The following is a 14,762-nucleotide window of genomic DNA, read 5'->3' on the forward strand; positions in this document are numbered from 1 at the left end:
ACAACTATATGTTAAACAAAGCACTTTGATGCAGGTGATCGATGTAATCCAGGAGCAGTGTAACATTTGAGCCTCTATGCTACATGGTTGAGGGCAGCTGCAACACAAGGTCAAGAAATCGACATTTAAAAACTGAGAACATCTTTATTAAAATGCTTCAAAAGCTCAAACAAATGAAGCTGGCATATTGTGGTAAAAAACACACTTCGGCATTAGTGAAAACAAAACTTTATTTGCTGGAGAAACTTGCATTACTTCTAAAAAAACAAGAGGTGTGCTGCGGATGAAATATTCTTAATTTGTGAAAAGACTTGATTTAATGCTCAGGTCATCCATGCAACTCCGTCCAATAACCTGGCTAAAGTTCATTAAAATATACGTTTAAAAATGTAACATAATATAAAAGTGTACTAAACCGATGCACTGTGCCTGAGAGATAATCTGTAGAAATGAGTTTGCAGTTGAATGAACAGATACATTTTCCAAAGATGTCAAAAACACATGCAAAACACAATGGCGTAAAAGATAAACGCTTAGAATTACAAATCAAATGTTACAGTACATGCCTTCATGTGCAAATCAAGTCAAAGACAAATCTAGACATTACAGAGGCAGATTTTTTTTTCTTCAAAATAAAAGTACCAGTACAAAAAAATAAGAAAATAAACCAAACGTGTATTGGGACTTATTAAGAGTAAAAAGACAGCTTAGTTTCGTCATCACTTCTGAACAGTAATCAGTTTTCTGTGGCATCTTGGACAAATTTCCAAACCACAAAATATGTCCTGTCCATGTGTTAGACCTTATTTCTTTTTTTATCCAAACTAAAAATATAATTAAAAATGTTTTCAACAAGTCTTATCACTCCAAAGAACTTCTGCGCAGCATTTCTGCTGACCGCCTCTTTCAGTATAAACACGACACTGATAGATGACAAACATGAAAACATGTCATTTGTTAATCCAGCACTGCAACACACACTGTTATATTATAATACTGAGTGGTACACCAGCCGGTTCTTCTAAGACCCCCACAATAATAATCAAGTAGCTCACAAGTCATTGCGTCATCCTCAACAATTTTGTTGACTACACACAACCTACTGCGTGACAAAGCGTCATGCTACAACCCTGAGACGCCAACATTTGAACACAGTGGACATGTAGTGACAAAAACATACAACCATGATAAATAACAAAAAATGAATATAATTAGTGATGCTCATTACTGGAGGGAAGCGTGTGCCCGTTATAACGCCTGGCCCGCAGGGTTTTATGAGGTCTGATACTGAGGGACGCAATCCAAGCTGACCACGGTCACTGGTGGATTCTTATAATCACTGAGTACATTCATCATTTTACTTGCGACATTTTGATTTTTTTGTATAAAATAACCTACAAACAATTGCTGGTTAAAAGTAGCTGGTACAACAGACAAACCACAAGACAACCACAGCTAGAAATGTACTGCCATTTGGCCGGTGAATAGTGTTGCTTCATCTTTCACCTGACCAACATGACAGCCCATTAGTCTGAGGTGGGATAAGAGAAAAGGAAGATGGACCACCTTTGTTTCTGCTAACACGTGCCAAACCACAAAACGCATTTCTTTAAACACCAAACACGATGACAGGCACATGCTCATGCTGGTGAACAAAAATCAACACCCACAGTGAATACAGTATGACCATCCTGTAAAGTGACATACATTGCGCACCGCTACCACAGATGCTTGGTCAGTCTTAAAATGTAGAATTAAAGCCATGAAATCTATTAGCTCTGAGTAGTACACACTAGGGATGGGCGCGAGGGATTGATTCCTCGAGTAGTCATTGTTTCAAGTTAACCTGATTGGTAAAAAAGCAGCACCTCTTGCTTATGCGCTTGATTCGAGCCAAAAACACCTTTGCCTAACCATCTGAGAGAAGTTGTGTGACCTACGTGACGGGGTTACTGTGCAAGGCCCAGACGATTTGGAGGGGAAAGCAGTGACGCTTGGGGCCGCAACGTCAAGGCACTAGACACCCTCTTCGGGGAGGACTAGTTTGAAAATATGGATGTCAGCAAGCTAGAAGCTTGTTTCAGTAGGCCATGCATTCGCCCTCGGCAAAACCCACTGGGGTGGTGGAAGTCCAACAGGCACCGGGGCAAAAAACTGAGCCTTGTGTCAAAGCAGCACCTGCTGATACCTGCTACCTGTGCCAGTGGAGCGCCTGTTCTCCACAGTGGGACAGATCATTAACATACGTGAATTTAATTACTCTTTTGTAAGGAAACAATGTTTAGTTGTGACTGTTTTGATTGAGAATATGCATTAGGTGTTGAGAAGGCTGTATTTGTATTTGTATTAAACGAGTTCTCGATTGGCCCTGAAGAAAATGATGCGATCCCTAGATCTTGGAATTAACTACTCGTGCCCATCCATGGTACATACATGATCATTCTACTTATCAGGATAAGATATAAAAACCGTGCAAGACACCAGTAAACTTTTCCAGCTGAAAGCAACAGAAAAATCTCACTGAGATGTTCGGAACAACCTCATGACTAGAAAATCAAGTGCATCACAAGTTAAGGCTGTACGCTTACCTTCATTGTAGCACAGTACTGACTTCTCGATATAAAAATAAAAAAATTCTACATCAAAACATCTGGTTATTTACAAAATGTCAGAGTAGATAAGAGTACAACTTCAGTACACTTGTATTAATAAATCCATAAGAGTGGAAGATAACAAGGCGAGCAATTCAATGTGCTTGTTTACAGTCCTGATCTGTGATTGCAGCACGTCAGTCTCCGCTGTATAAGTATAAATCCGCCCACTACTGGCTTTATCTTTCTTATAGGATTGAAGAGTATTTCCACTGTGAAACACAACCAACAGTTTATAACGTTCAACCAGGAGTTATCTTTTTTGGGGCTGGAAGAGACTAATGTCTGTAAACGGTCCTAATGGTCTCACGAATGTCCAAATGGTGACTTCATCTTTAAAAATCCCTTATGCTACTGGTTTGAGAACTGAGCGTAAACACCTTCCCTCTTTCGTGAGCTCTCTGGTGAAACACATGCATGGAAGGGGGATCGCCTCTTCTCGACGGGAAATCGTATTGAACTTGCACTTCTTGAGGTGGTCTGCCATGCTGGCGATGTTTGCAAACTTCCACTCATTCACCGTACCAAAAGCTGTGCTGAATCGCCACACCTGAACGAAACGATAGAGAGTTGATGTATTACTTCTTGTGCTTGTACCACACTTCAAGAATAAAAATGGCTGTCAAATACATTTTTTTAAAATAGCAAAAAAATGACTGACCTTGTCTGTGATCTGCCATGTAGGCGACCCGTCAGCACGCCGTTTCTTCTCCCACAGCAGGACGACCATGCCACGCATCTGGAGCAGACTAGCACACACATCCCTCATGGTGCGGGACACTCTGGACAGTTGGCACAAACTAAAGCTGTCCAGGAAGCTTGCTACATGTTGCAACACTTCGAATGGAAGGTTGCTGAATTGATCGCACCGAGAGCCAAAGTGGCAGGCTTTTCTTGCGAGGTTGTCTCCAGTTTTTAAGGGTAAACCAGGCTTAACCCCAAACGATCCGAGGTGCCTGTCGTGGATGATTCTGAAGCCCTGTACTGAGGGGCAGAATCGTCTTTGGGAGTAGGTGCAGCCGTAGTAGGCCAAGGGGCAGCGTTGCTCCATCCAGCCATTGAGTCCGGCGTGAATATCCCCGTGAACATTTTTGAAATGAGACGAGAACTCATCCCGTCGGAACAGCTGTCCGCAAACAAATGTGAACATGGAGCGCTGCTTTGTTTGGTATCGGGCCACACATTCGAGCACCAGGTCCAGCCTGAGAGTGTGGAAGGGGCTTGGATTGGAGAGCTGCGGGCTGGCGTGATCACAGGCTGAGGCCGAAGCGATATCTCCCACCATGGTGTTGGTTGCAAGAATGGCTGAAGGGAAGGAGAATGTCTGAGTACCAAAGTCAATGTGGTAGCCATCAACAAACCTGCTGTCTGAGATTCCTCTGCCTCCTGGAGAGTCGCCAAGGCAAAAAAGCAAAGCTGCAGTGATGAGGTCGATGCCGTGGAGGCCCATGGGGTCATCTGCCACCTCCAGGTCAGATGTGTCTACCGATTTGTCCTCCATCTTTGCTCGAAACAAGTAAGGGTCTGACAGCAGAGCCCGACGTCCATTAAATGTAAACATACTTATCCCCCTAAGCACTTCTACATTCTGTAGTTTACGCTCCAAACATCTATACCTGAGTTCAGTAGGTAAGTGTTGTAAGAAATTATTTCTCACGTGATCAGACAGCAGGTATGGCATTGGATGTGGAACTGGAGCTTGTTGGGGAACAGGAGGTTCCAGTGCTACAACAGGCATGTAATTCTGAGGCATCTCTGGCCAGACGACGTTGGAATCATCTATTGCCTCCTCAATAATATCTTCCTTGTCTTCAAAAAACAACTCTACAAAATCCTTTTCTTCTACCCAGCTAATACCATCGTCTTCTCTATCTGTCCCGACTGCGCAATCCACTCCACCTACTGCTCCAAGCTCACACTCTGAATCAGAATCAGAGTCACTCTCCTGCATATCGACATTCTTCCCACCCTCTGCAACATAAACGTTACCATGACTATCACCATTTTCTCCATTGTGCAGTGCCCCATTCTTTTCAGTCTTTTCCCCATTTAAATTTCCAACAATTACATCAATATCTTTGGAATTAGTGAGGATGTCCAAGGCAGCTGCTAAAGTTCTGCTCGTCTCCACTGAGGCTCTATACAACCCGGTATAGGGCTCTTCTTCCATTTCCATGGTTACATTACCTAACACTGTCTCTGGCAAACTTGATGCCGTGGCCATTTTGTCACTTTCACCTGCCTCCTTATCTACTTTCTTTGACACGGTGGTCGTGACTCTCAGGGACTCCAACAACATCCTCTGATCCTGCAGAGCCAAGGCCATGTCTAGCTGCTCTACCTCATCAAAGTCTTTGCTCAAGTTTTCATAGGACTTGCGATCAGAGTAGCTCACAGGCCAGCGATTCCACTCCATAGTACAACATACTATACTTGCTGGGCACGTCTCAAGGTGTTTTGCCATCTTGATCCTTGCAATAGTGAAGGGGCAGCCAAATCCACTGTTCAGGCATGGCAGCCGTTCATACGGACACAGTAGGCGGTGTTCCTCTAGTTTGCACGAGTGAAAAACTGCCCCACAGACAAGAGGACAGCCGATGAGGTCGCAGCAAACCCCCGTCTCTGGTCTTACCATGCATCTTCTCTTGATGCATTTAAGGCAGTGGGAGTGCAGGCTTTCCATTTTTTTTTAACTGTATTGGTCCTTGCCCAACTGGTTCTGGCAGGGAAAGAGGTGAAGTGTTCAACCCTGAAACAAATCAAACAAAAACATACTTATTTCACAAGTCTTAGGAAACTAAATACAGCCCATGGCAACAACTAGGTTTTTAGGTAAGAGCATGCTGGTGTTACATTAACCAATGAACTTTAATGCAACCCTCCAACATAACACACAGTGGGGTCCTGTGTCTTCAAACTACTCTGTAACTTAAGTCTCACACATGTTCTCTCTCTGTGCGTGTTTACCAAATATTTAGACTGTTCAGTGACCTTTCACAACACCCCTCTTAGGTTTCATGGTGACACCGATTCTTCCAGGTCTTCGGGGCAAACCTGAACCCACACATTTAGGATCAGAGATATGCCATCCATTGTTATGCAAACTGTTTTGTTTACCAGCTGCAACAGACCCACGAGGTAAATACGCCTGAATCATTAGCCTCGGGGTCATTTGGTAGTATTACTTGTGTGACGGGATTTGCAGGATAATGAATGCTGGGGGAAAGGACACCAAGCAATAATTTAAAAGACCCACAATAATGATGCAAGTCTAACCGCAAAGCCACACAAGAAAGCTATTGTTGAAGTATTTACAGCCATGGAAAGAAGCGAGACCATGTTAAATGACGCAAGCACAGCTGGCAAGTTAGCAAACAGCTAAAAACACAAACACAAACACAACAACCGGCTCTAACAACGTATTCGCCCGTAATCTTAGCGGAAACAACACCACCACGGTCTGTTTAACTGTAAGACATTGTTTTCACGATGACTGTGCACGAACATGTGTAAGTCGACACGCCACAAAACTTTTGTGAAGTTAAACAAAAGAACATCAACAACATGGCCAGCCAGTTAGCATTAGCAGCTAAACTTCTTTAGCCTCTTCACTTAGCTTCTAGAAACTGCTTACCCGCGCGACGGGGTCCTCCGGGGGTATTTTATCAACACTTAATAGACTAAATCAGCGCCGTCGACATCTGCAAATTACAATCTACAGCTGCATAAGCGCCTCACAGTACTGAATGTGTGTAAATCTTCTTCTGATATGAACTGGCTGCGGCTGGTTCTTCGGCTGAGTCCTTCGCTGCTCTGAGTCGGCATTTGTGTTGATCCCTGTGTGAGACGCCGCGGTTCTACGTCATCACGTAAACGAACGGTCACATTTAGTTTATGGACGCAGAGCGACGCAGTCCTATTATAAGAGAGGGCACTGAAATAGACAGACTGGGGAATACCCCGACACTTTTACTTTAATCACTGATGAAATGTCTGTGCTGCTATTTTTGGATTTTAATGGATATATTAAAATTACATAAAGGATGAAATAGTGGTTGATGAAGTGCTAAGGCTGTTTCTATCACTCTTAATGTGAAGGAGGTCCACGTGGTGGAGGTGCAAAAAGCAGCAAAAATGTATTTAAAATATAATTTAATATCAGAAAGTATTTGTTAAAGGTTGAATATGTAGAATGAGCAGAACACGCCATCTATTGTATCACGATCGTAGTCACAACAACAAAAACATAATTCCAACAGTCGGGTTGCCAGGTTCGTTAGACCCGGCCCAGCAGCCTACAGGAGACCGGAGTCTGTTTGAACCTGTTTGAACCCAGGTCACTCCGGTCACTCAGCTGCTGGGACAAATAACAAATCAGCTGCAGGATCGTAAACTCCATTTCACCCGAGCTCCAGCCTACAGTAGCTGCACCCAACAACAGACAACCCTGGCACCCGCAATGCCCAACGCTATTGGCTGCTGCAATGTAAACAGAATGTGACAGAAAGTCATTGTCAAACCTGTTAAATGTTTATGGAAAAGTACTACTTTCATTCTGTACCCCTTAAAACGCCCGTGGGAGTATATATATATATATATATATATCTTTTTTTTTAAATATAGCTTTTAATGAAGATTCTACATATTCAACCTTGAAGTATGGCCCTGTAAAAGTGTAATATTACCAAGGATAGGCAAAAAATAAGCCTTGGGCTTCAGCCTTTTCCTTTTACGGTTGCTGATTTTAAATATTTATTGTGTGAAATAATTAATATTTTTAACCAAAATAAAACTATTCTTACATTCATTTATTTAATAATACTGTAGCCGGCCGAGGTGGAGCTTATTTTAACTTTACCGTTGGGTACTTTAATCGATAACCCTGCACCATATTTAATAAACGGAGATTCAGGTTTTACATAAATAGCTGTTTGACAAGTGTAGTGGAGTAAAAAGAACAATTATTCCATCATAAATATAGTAAAGCGGAAAGATAAAGTAGCATAAAATGGAAATAATATATGCACTTTTCACCATTGGCAAAAAAAAAAATCAACATTTGAGGGAGTCCTTTATTAAGCTGAGTTCTTACAATTCAAGAAATTCATTCTATGAAAAGAAGCAGTTAAAAACGTTCAGTATTATCATAATCATAGTTTGTATTTGTACATGTTTGTGTGTCCATTTCTGTGCTCAAGGAGGTCCCTGATCTCCTGATTCATGAGGCCACTTCTGAGATGTGGTGAATGTTGGACAGGGTGAGCTGCGCCTCCCTCGCTGGGTAGAAACGTTTGGAGCGAAGCCACAGCCTCCCAAACACTCCCGTGACCAGCAGCAAGACGACCAGCAGCCCCCCGAGGACAAAGGTCTCCACAGGAGGGACTCCGCCTGCATCTACATAGAAAAGGACACAGGTGGAACCACACTTTGCATATGAATTGTATGCACATATTTAGTATCTCTAAGCTTTGAAGATTTAAAACTCTGAGATCCATATGGGTTACAGAGATGAAACAAACATACTCAGATTGGGCTTTTCACTGTCGTTTAGAAGTCGTCTGATTGGTCCATAAGACACTGTATGGGACAGAGGGATGTCTCTCCGTATCCGGGTTAATTCATCCTCACCTTCGCCGGAACAGTTCTGTGTGGCAAATACGTGTGTAAAACATGAGAGAAACATACATGTCTCAATGCTAAGCAGTGCACATTTCAAATCAGGACAGCTTCTCTACGAGCTTATATGGCCGAAAAGCAATTTTAGGCCGATGGGTCTATATTAAGGCATAAGCTGCATATATAGTAGACTACTTGTCTGAACTGGCCTCTGACTATCAGTTTGAGGAATGGTTGTTGCATGAGAGCTCACTCACAGGCTGGCACAGCCCTGGGGTGTTGTGGCAGATCTGGACGTTGCAGTGCAGGAAGACGTTGGTGTAAGAGCTGCCGACAAACTTGAACATTTGTATCCTGAACGTGGCCTCCGGGCCCTGGCCATTCTTCAGCACACTCAGGGTCTGTTCGTTTGCCAACACCGGGCAACTACGGGAAAGGAGATAAAGAAGTCAGGCAGGCCTGGCTGCTGCTAGTGATATTTAAATCTAGAATGAAATAATGTACTTTAGAAATATAGACTTTAACTAATGAGATGAATGCAAGGCTTAGAAATAACGTAAGTACTATCTATTCAACACAGTGGGACACAGATGTGTATTTTCTTTACCCTCTGGCATTTTGAACTCATTGTGCATTTCATTGCCCTGCTGTTGCTAACAGTACAAAATACTGCCTGGTTGTCAAGGACATGCACAGCTGTTGAACTGAAACACACGTGGCCTCTCAGAGAGGAGTCACATGACCAGTCAGGCTCTAAGGGTAGTTGTCTGGCCAGCTCTCTGAGCAACAAATTCTCTTATTTCAGATTTCAACAGCTCTCTTGTAAGAGCACTTGGAGCTGTTTGGACACTGTGTGTGTGTGTGTGTGTGTGTGTGTGTGTGTGTGTGTGTGTGTGTGTGTGTGTGTAGAAATGGCTCACCATAAGCTTTCAGCATATCATGTTATTCATACCTTTTTAGCTGCAAGATGGCACATGTATAGCTCCATTATGAGATGTGTATTTTTTTCCCCTTTTGTTCATATTGAGTACCTGTCTCGGATGAAGGTGTACTGAATGTTGCTGTATGGATCACTGGTCGGTGTAGCCCAGCATCTCTCCATACGCAGTATCAGTTGAGCCGGTATCTGTGAGACGGACAGGGTTTGGTGACAAGTCAAGTCATTCTTTACACAAGGTTAATGCTTTTCCATACCGGGCCACAAAATGATGATTCATAGTAAGTAAACAACAGCTGTACCAAGAGCTGTATCAAATTACTCTCTGGTCACGGGTCGAGTGTTAGATTTCCAGCATGGCTTGTAACAACCGGTCGCACAACATATTGCTCAACATCATGTAATAACGCTCTTAACCTACTCCAGAAATAGCTGTGAATTGTAAGAATACTTCAAGCTCAGCATACGCAATCTGTCAGGACTCTTATTATTACATTTAACTACCTATTTTCACTTTTCGTCGATGGCATATTATCCAAAACACAAAAACATTGCTTAATTTAACTAAATTCTACACAATCATCAAGTCAATGTGAGGTGTAGCTATAAAAGATCTTATATTATACTTATTTTCAGGTTCATGCTGTACTTTGGGTTTCTTCTAGAACATGTTTACATGCTTTAATGTTCAAAAAACACGTTATTTACAAACTGTGTCTGAATACACCTGTATTCCCCCTCTGTCTGAAACGCTCTGTTTTAGCACCTGTCTTTTTAAGCCACCCTCCTGGAAAAGCTTCTTCTGTATTAGTCTTTGTCTTCTCTGATTGGTCAGTGCCTCCGGGTCTTCCGTACCTGCTCTCTCTGCGTCTCCGCACTGTCATTGCAATCGTGAAATGACTGTAACTTCACTTTCTACCTATAGTTGTAACAGCACAACCTTTTGAAGTCCTGGCGACTCTCGGAGGATTGAGCATTCTGATACGGTCATGATATTTTAGACCTTTTCGAATATGGGACCTTTAAGTTGAAGCCTTTAATATGGTTTAAAAACTCGGTAGTAAATAATATTTACCATGAAAACTTTCACAAAGATGTCATCGTCCAGCGTCAGTGATGGCACGCCGGTCCATCTGTCCTCAAAGGCTTCATCTTTGTACAGTAACATTGACACGGAGAAGTTCCCGTCCTCCGTGTTCAGAGTGATGGTTCTGTAGAAAGGACACGAGGATTAAATGTTAAAACCAATTCATTTTACGATCAGTTAAGGAATAATTTAGATTAAATGAATAAAAAACACTCACCTCACATCAACTCTAATCATGTTTTCACCGTTGGGTTGTTGGACCAGGTAGTTGATTGGGTAGCGGCAAACAAACGTTATGTTGATGTAGTTTCTCGTTATGATTTCTGAATCGTTGTTGTGTATAGTGTTTATGAACATGATGTGTGTGTCATCTGAGGCCTGAGGAGAGAAAGACAAATATAAAACTTAGGGGGAAATTATAAAAATAAGAGTCATTTTAATTGCAAAGTACAACACGTTTCTGCAACTATTTGTCTTTTGCCAATACAAGAATAGATATCCACTATGCCGTTTTTTGTGTGCAGAGATCTGGCGTGGATGTTGGGATGAGGAGCGCAGGTATCTCCTTCAGGAGGGCGTCTCGTCTTTCATGTTTAAGTTCATTTGGTTGATGAAAATCTCAGGCAGCTCAACAATTCTGGTGACCCACTGGCCCTGACTTGCACTCATTTACCTCCCTGTGGCCAAACATTACACAGCAATGCCTCCTTAAAACTAAAACGGTGCTAACTGGGCAGTGAACCTTTCTAATTCAAGTTAGTAAGTTTAACAGTATTCCAACAGATAATTATTTAATTATTGATTCATTTGCTGAATATTTCCGTGTTTGATTTATTCTTCATTTGATTTATATTAAATATTAGAAAATAGTGAAAAATCACAATATCCTAAAACCCAAGGTGACATCTTCAAATGGTTCATTTTGCTATTACATAATAACACAGAGAAAAGCAACAATTAAAAGTTAGTTTCAAGCAACTTTTAATGACAATTAATTATCAAAAGGACCCCGGGGAGAGTAGCTGTTGCAAATAGGATTCAAATAAATAATAAATAGTCACTAATAAATATTCTCTTGATGGACCAAATGCTTAATTTGACTAATTGTGTCAGGGTGACTTTCACAGGCTAAAGATCTGATCTGGTTAGAAACAGGCAAACTAAACTGCTTCGACCACAGTACTGACTTGACTTTGTCTATATACTATGAGTATAGAAGGACAGCAGTACTGGACTTGGGGCAACAACGCAATATATTATTTTCATTATTAATTAATTGTTTGATCTATAAAATATCACAAAACAGTGAAACACATGTAAGGGCAAGATGGAATCATTAAATGTATTGTTTTGTCGAACCAACTGTCCCAAACCCAAAAATAATCACTTGCAAAGTTTGACATTTTGTCTTTAAAAATGAGTTAAATGATTAATTGATTATTAAAACAGTTGTCAATTTATTCTGTTGTTAATTTTAATTGTTCACCTGGAAGCAAGGTATTATGGTTATGGATGTGAATGTAGTTAGAGATCAAAACTACACATTTGAGATGAACATAGCTGTGTGAATAACATTAAAACAGGAGTCATTAAGGTTCCATTATGTAACCTCTATCCAAAGATATAACTTCTACCGTTACCATCCTTTCACACACTGTATATGTGAGTGATGCTGTTCAGTATTTAACTGCTGCTGATGTAGGTGAAATCGTAAAATGTGGACAGGTGAAAAGGTTGTGTCCAAGGTTTGTCTGGGGGCTCCTGCTGAGCGCAGGCGGAGGGGTGGCTTCTGTGGTCACTGAGCAGTGAATCGCCTTGAGCTCTCACATTGGATCTTTTACTACCTCTTGGTAAACACACAACCCCCCACTATGAGCACCAGTGACAGGTCTCTAAAGCGAGCAACAGGTCTTCATTACGCCACCTGCACTTCAAGGCCCTTTGCCCCACAAATGCACAACTATCACCGAAACATGAGCGAGGACGCTGTCATGTCCCAATAAAAATGGCCGACCTTTAAACCCAACAATTCAGTCATTTCTTCTCTGACGGTGGGTTTAAAAGATTCTAAGTTCAAGGTGAAAGCAAGATTGACAGCTATGACATTCCTCTCCTTTAGCAACAGCCGTCTAATCCGGAGCAGGCTTACTTTCCTCAGCCGCCATTGCGAAAAACCTTGTAAAACTGCTGAGGTGGAGCACTAGGAGATTTCCTCCCTGTTGAAAGCCGTGTTAACCTTTTGCTTACTTTACAAGAAAAACCTTCATGCATTCCAAGCAAACAGTTCAAGGACACTGAAGTGTGCTGAAGTAGGGATTTACACCTTGCCAAAGTTTGAGAGTTGCAATAATCAGGATGATTTATGGCCATCCTGTTCAGTAAACATCAACAGATAACCATCATTTCCATGTAAATCCTGATAATTTAGAACTACGGAGCCATTCAGCGTCCCCTTGCTGCTTTGAATAAGGTCCTGCGCTGTTAAAGGGGAAAAGGAACAAGGCCGCCCTTCTTTCTTGACATACGCACCACTCCCCCCTTTCTTTTCTCTTCACTCCTTTCTGTCTGGGCTCGGAGTATCTGCCTTTCTCTGTCCATCTCGTTGTACTTGCTATGAGCTAATTCCATAGTACCCATCCGAACACAGAGCCTCACAGTCCACATTTACGTCACAGCAGAAAGAAAGCGTCTGGTCGTATTCAAGTTATTTTTGACTGTTATGTAAAGTGCAATAAATCGACTAAAGAAGCTCCTTTTTTGGCAGTGAAAAGATCCTGATTCGGGGGCCAGTTCCCACAACAACCGTAGACATCGTAAAATAAATAATTTATTAAGATGGGGATCCTATGTTGCCAATAATGGAGATACCAAGTGTAGTTTGTCTTCATGCCTTGTTAAGGGCTCTTCTAAATGTCTGAGTTCACGTGCAACATTTGATTAGTTGTTAAGACTCTTCGACTCGTGCAGACATGGTCTAAATACGTTGTTGACGCGGACTTGCTCAGTGTTGAGCAAAAGACGTGAGGTGATGATATACCATTATTGTTCCACAGTCAGAGAGGTTTGTCTTTATGCTGAAAACGTAGTCATCTCCGACCTCAACGCCACGGCACTCCGGATCATTTAAATGCAAATCCCAAACCTAAACAAAACAAAGCAAACAAGCACAATACAGAAAATAAAGACATCACACTGCATGCAGTGTAATTAAGGATATCAGTACTTTTTGGTGTTCACTTACATAAACTGGAGGCACTTTGTTGAGGAAAAAGGCACTGGGAATAATGACGTCCATATGGTCGTTTGTGCAAATGACAGTTTCATTGAGCTCTATCAGAGAGATGATAAAAAAAACAGATTCAATCTCACAAAAATCATTTTAATGAAGAGATTTATTATTTTATTTTTTAACTTTGGGTTCTCTCCTAGCCTTCAAGTGTAGATATTTATATTTGTGTATTAGTACATGCGTTAAGTCTCATAAACAGTATGTTTTTTTAATATAACTAGATATATTAATTCAAGTACTGTAATATTTCCATTTTCTGCTACTTTAAACTTTGACGCTGCTACATTTCAGAGGGAAATATTGGACTTTTTACTTCATCACATGTATCTGTCAACTGAAGTTTACTTTACAAAATGAGGTTAGATTTTACATTCAAAGCATATGATATACATATTTTATAGGTTAAACTACAGCATATACTGTAAATAGTTAAAATAAGGGCATTAAAATGCTGCTTACACATGAATGCATCAATAATAATTATTCATTATTATTATTAATATTATGTTGAATGATATAAGTCAGACAGGGATCATTCTCCTGCATAATTTGTACTTTTATCTTTTATATTTCTGTACTTTCTGTAGTTTAGTAAAATTTGTAATACAAATAGCAAAACTGTTACTTTTACCTGAAGGATTTGAATACTTCTTTCTTTTACTGAATGCTTAATTTAAATAAACTAAAAACACCATTAAAAAATAAGGTTTTACTTGACTTAAAGCATTAAATGGTCCCTTTTGAAAAAACTTTTCAAAGCCATGTAAAGAAGCCCAAGTTCAACCAATAATCATCAATATAAAGAATGACTCTAATGACCTTGAGTAAATACGTTTCTCTAAAAAAGCAGTTGGTTTGACCCTTGACACTTCCTTCCTTCGGTGTGTGATGTGAGCTCACCCTCCTCCTCCGGCTCCAGGTACACCGTCGAGGTGACCGTCCTCATGGTGAACAGTAACCAGGCAAAAACCAAACTGGCAGGTGCCATCTTCCAAGGACTCTCCCTGAGGTTTCTCTCAGCTCAGCCACTCCACTAACTTCTGGCCCTCGCACCGAAACTCTGTGAATCTTTTGGTACTATTCACCACAGCTCGCTGTCACCACAAGACGTAGTGCCCCTCTCTTACTCCAACCCTCGAAACACAGCTCTAATGAACTGGGAGCCTCCCTCTGGCCTTAAAA

At 41.3% G+C, this 14,762-nt stretch overlaps 2 protein-coding genes across 2 annotated transcripts; both read right to left on the bottom strand.

Annotated features, from left to right (window-relative positions):
- Positions 1-358: 358 nt before the first annotated feature.
- On the bottom strand, positions 359-6,442 carry fbxo30a (F-box protein 30a). The gene is made up of 3 exons (XM_083924033.1): positions 6,286-6,442; positions 3,313-5,400; positions 359-3,201 (listed from the first exon to the last, which is right to left on the bottom strand). Exons 2-3 carry the CDS (start codon positions 5,332-5,334, stop codon positions 2,998-3,000), a joined length of 2,226 nt encoding a protein of 741 aa, XP_083780159.1. The 5' UTR covers positions 5,335-5,400; positions 6,286-6,442; the 3' UTR covers positions 359-2,997.
- A 2,843-nt stretch (positions 6,443-9,285) lies between these two features.
- LOC310954858 (uromodulin) lies at positions 9,286-14,589 on the bottom strand (the record flags this gene model as incomplete). Its single annotated transcript, XM_083924543.1, has 6 exons — positions 14,481-14,589; positions 13,533-13,621; positions 13,329-13,433; positions 10,509-10,669; positions 10,280-10,415; positions 9,286-9,393 (listed from the first exon to the last, which is right to left on the bottom strand). Exons 1-6 carry the CDS (start codon positions 14,566-14,568, stop codon positions 9,286-9,288), a joined length of 687 nt encoding a protein of 228 aa, XP_083780669.1. The 5' UTR covers positions 14,569-14,589.
- Between the last annotated feature and the right edge of the window lie 173 nt (positions 14,590-14,762).

The sequence above is a fragment of the Echiichthys vipera genome (genome assembly GCF_963691815.1).
Source record: "Echiichthys vipera genome assembly, chromosome: 12".
NCBI classification, from domain to species: domain Eukaryota; kingdom Metazoa; phylum Chordata; class Actinopteri; order Perciformes; family Trachinidae; genus Echiichthys; species Echiichthys vipera.

Excerpts from the sequence above, each read along its gene's own strand:
- fbxo30a (XM_083924033.1), bottom strand. The coding sequence starts at position 5,334 with ATGGAAAGCCTGCACTCCCACTGCCTTAAATGCATCAAGAGAAGATGC. Across the intron at positions 3,202-3,312 it reads CATGGCAGATCACAGACAAG|GTGTGGCGATTCAGCACAGC; the intron begins GTCAGTCATTTT and ends CGTTTCGTTCAG.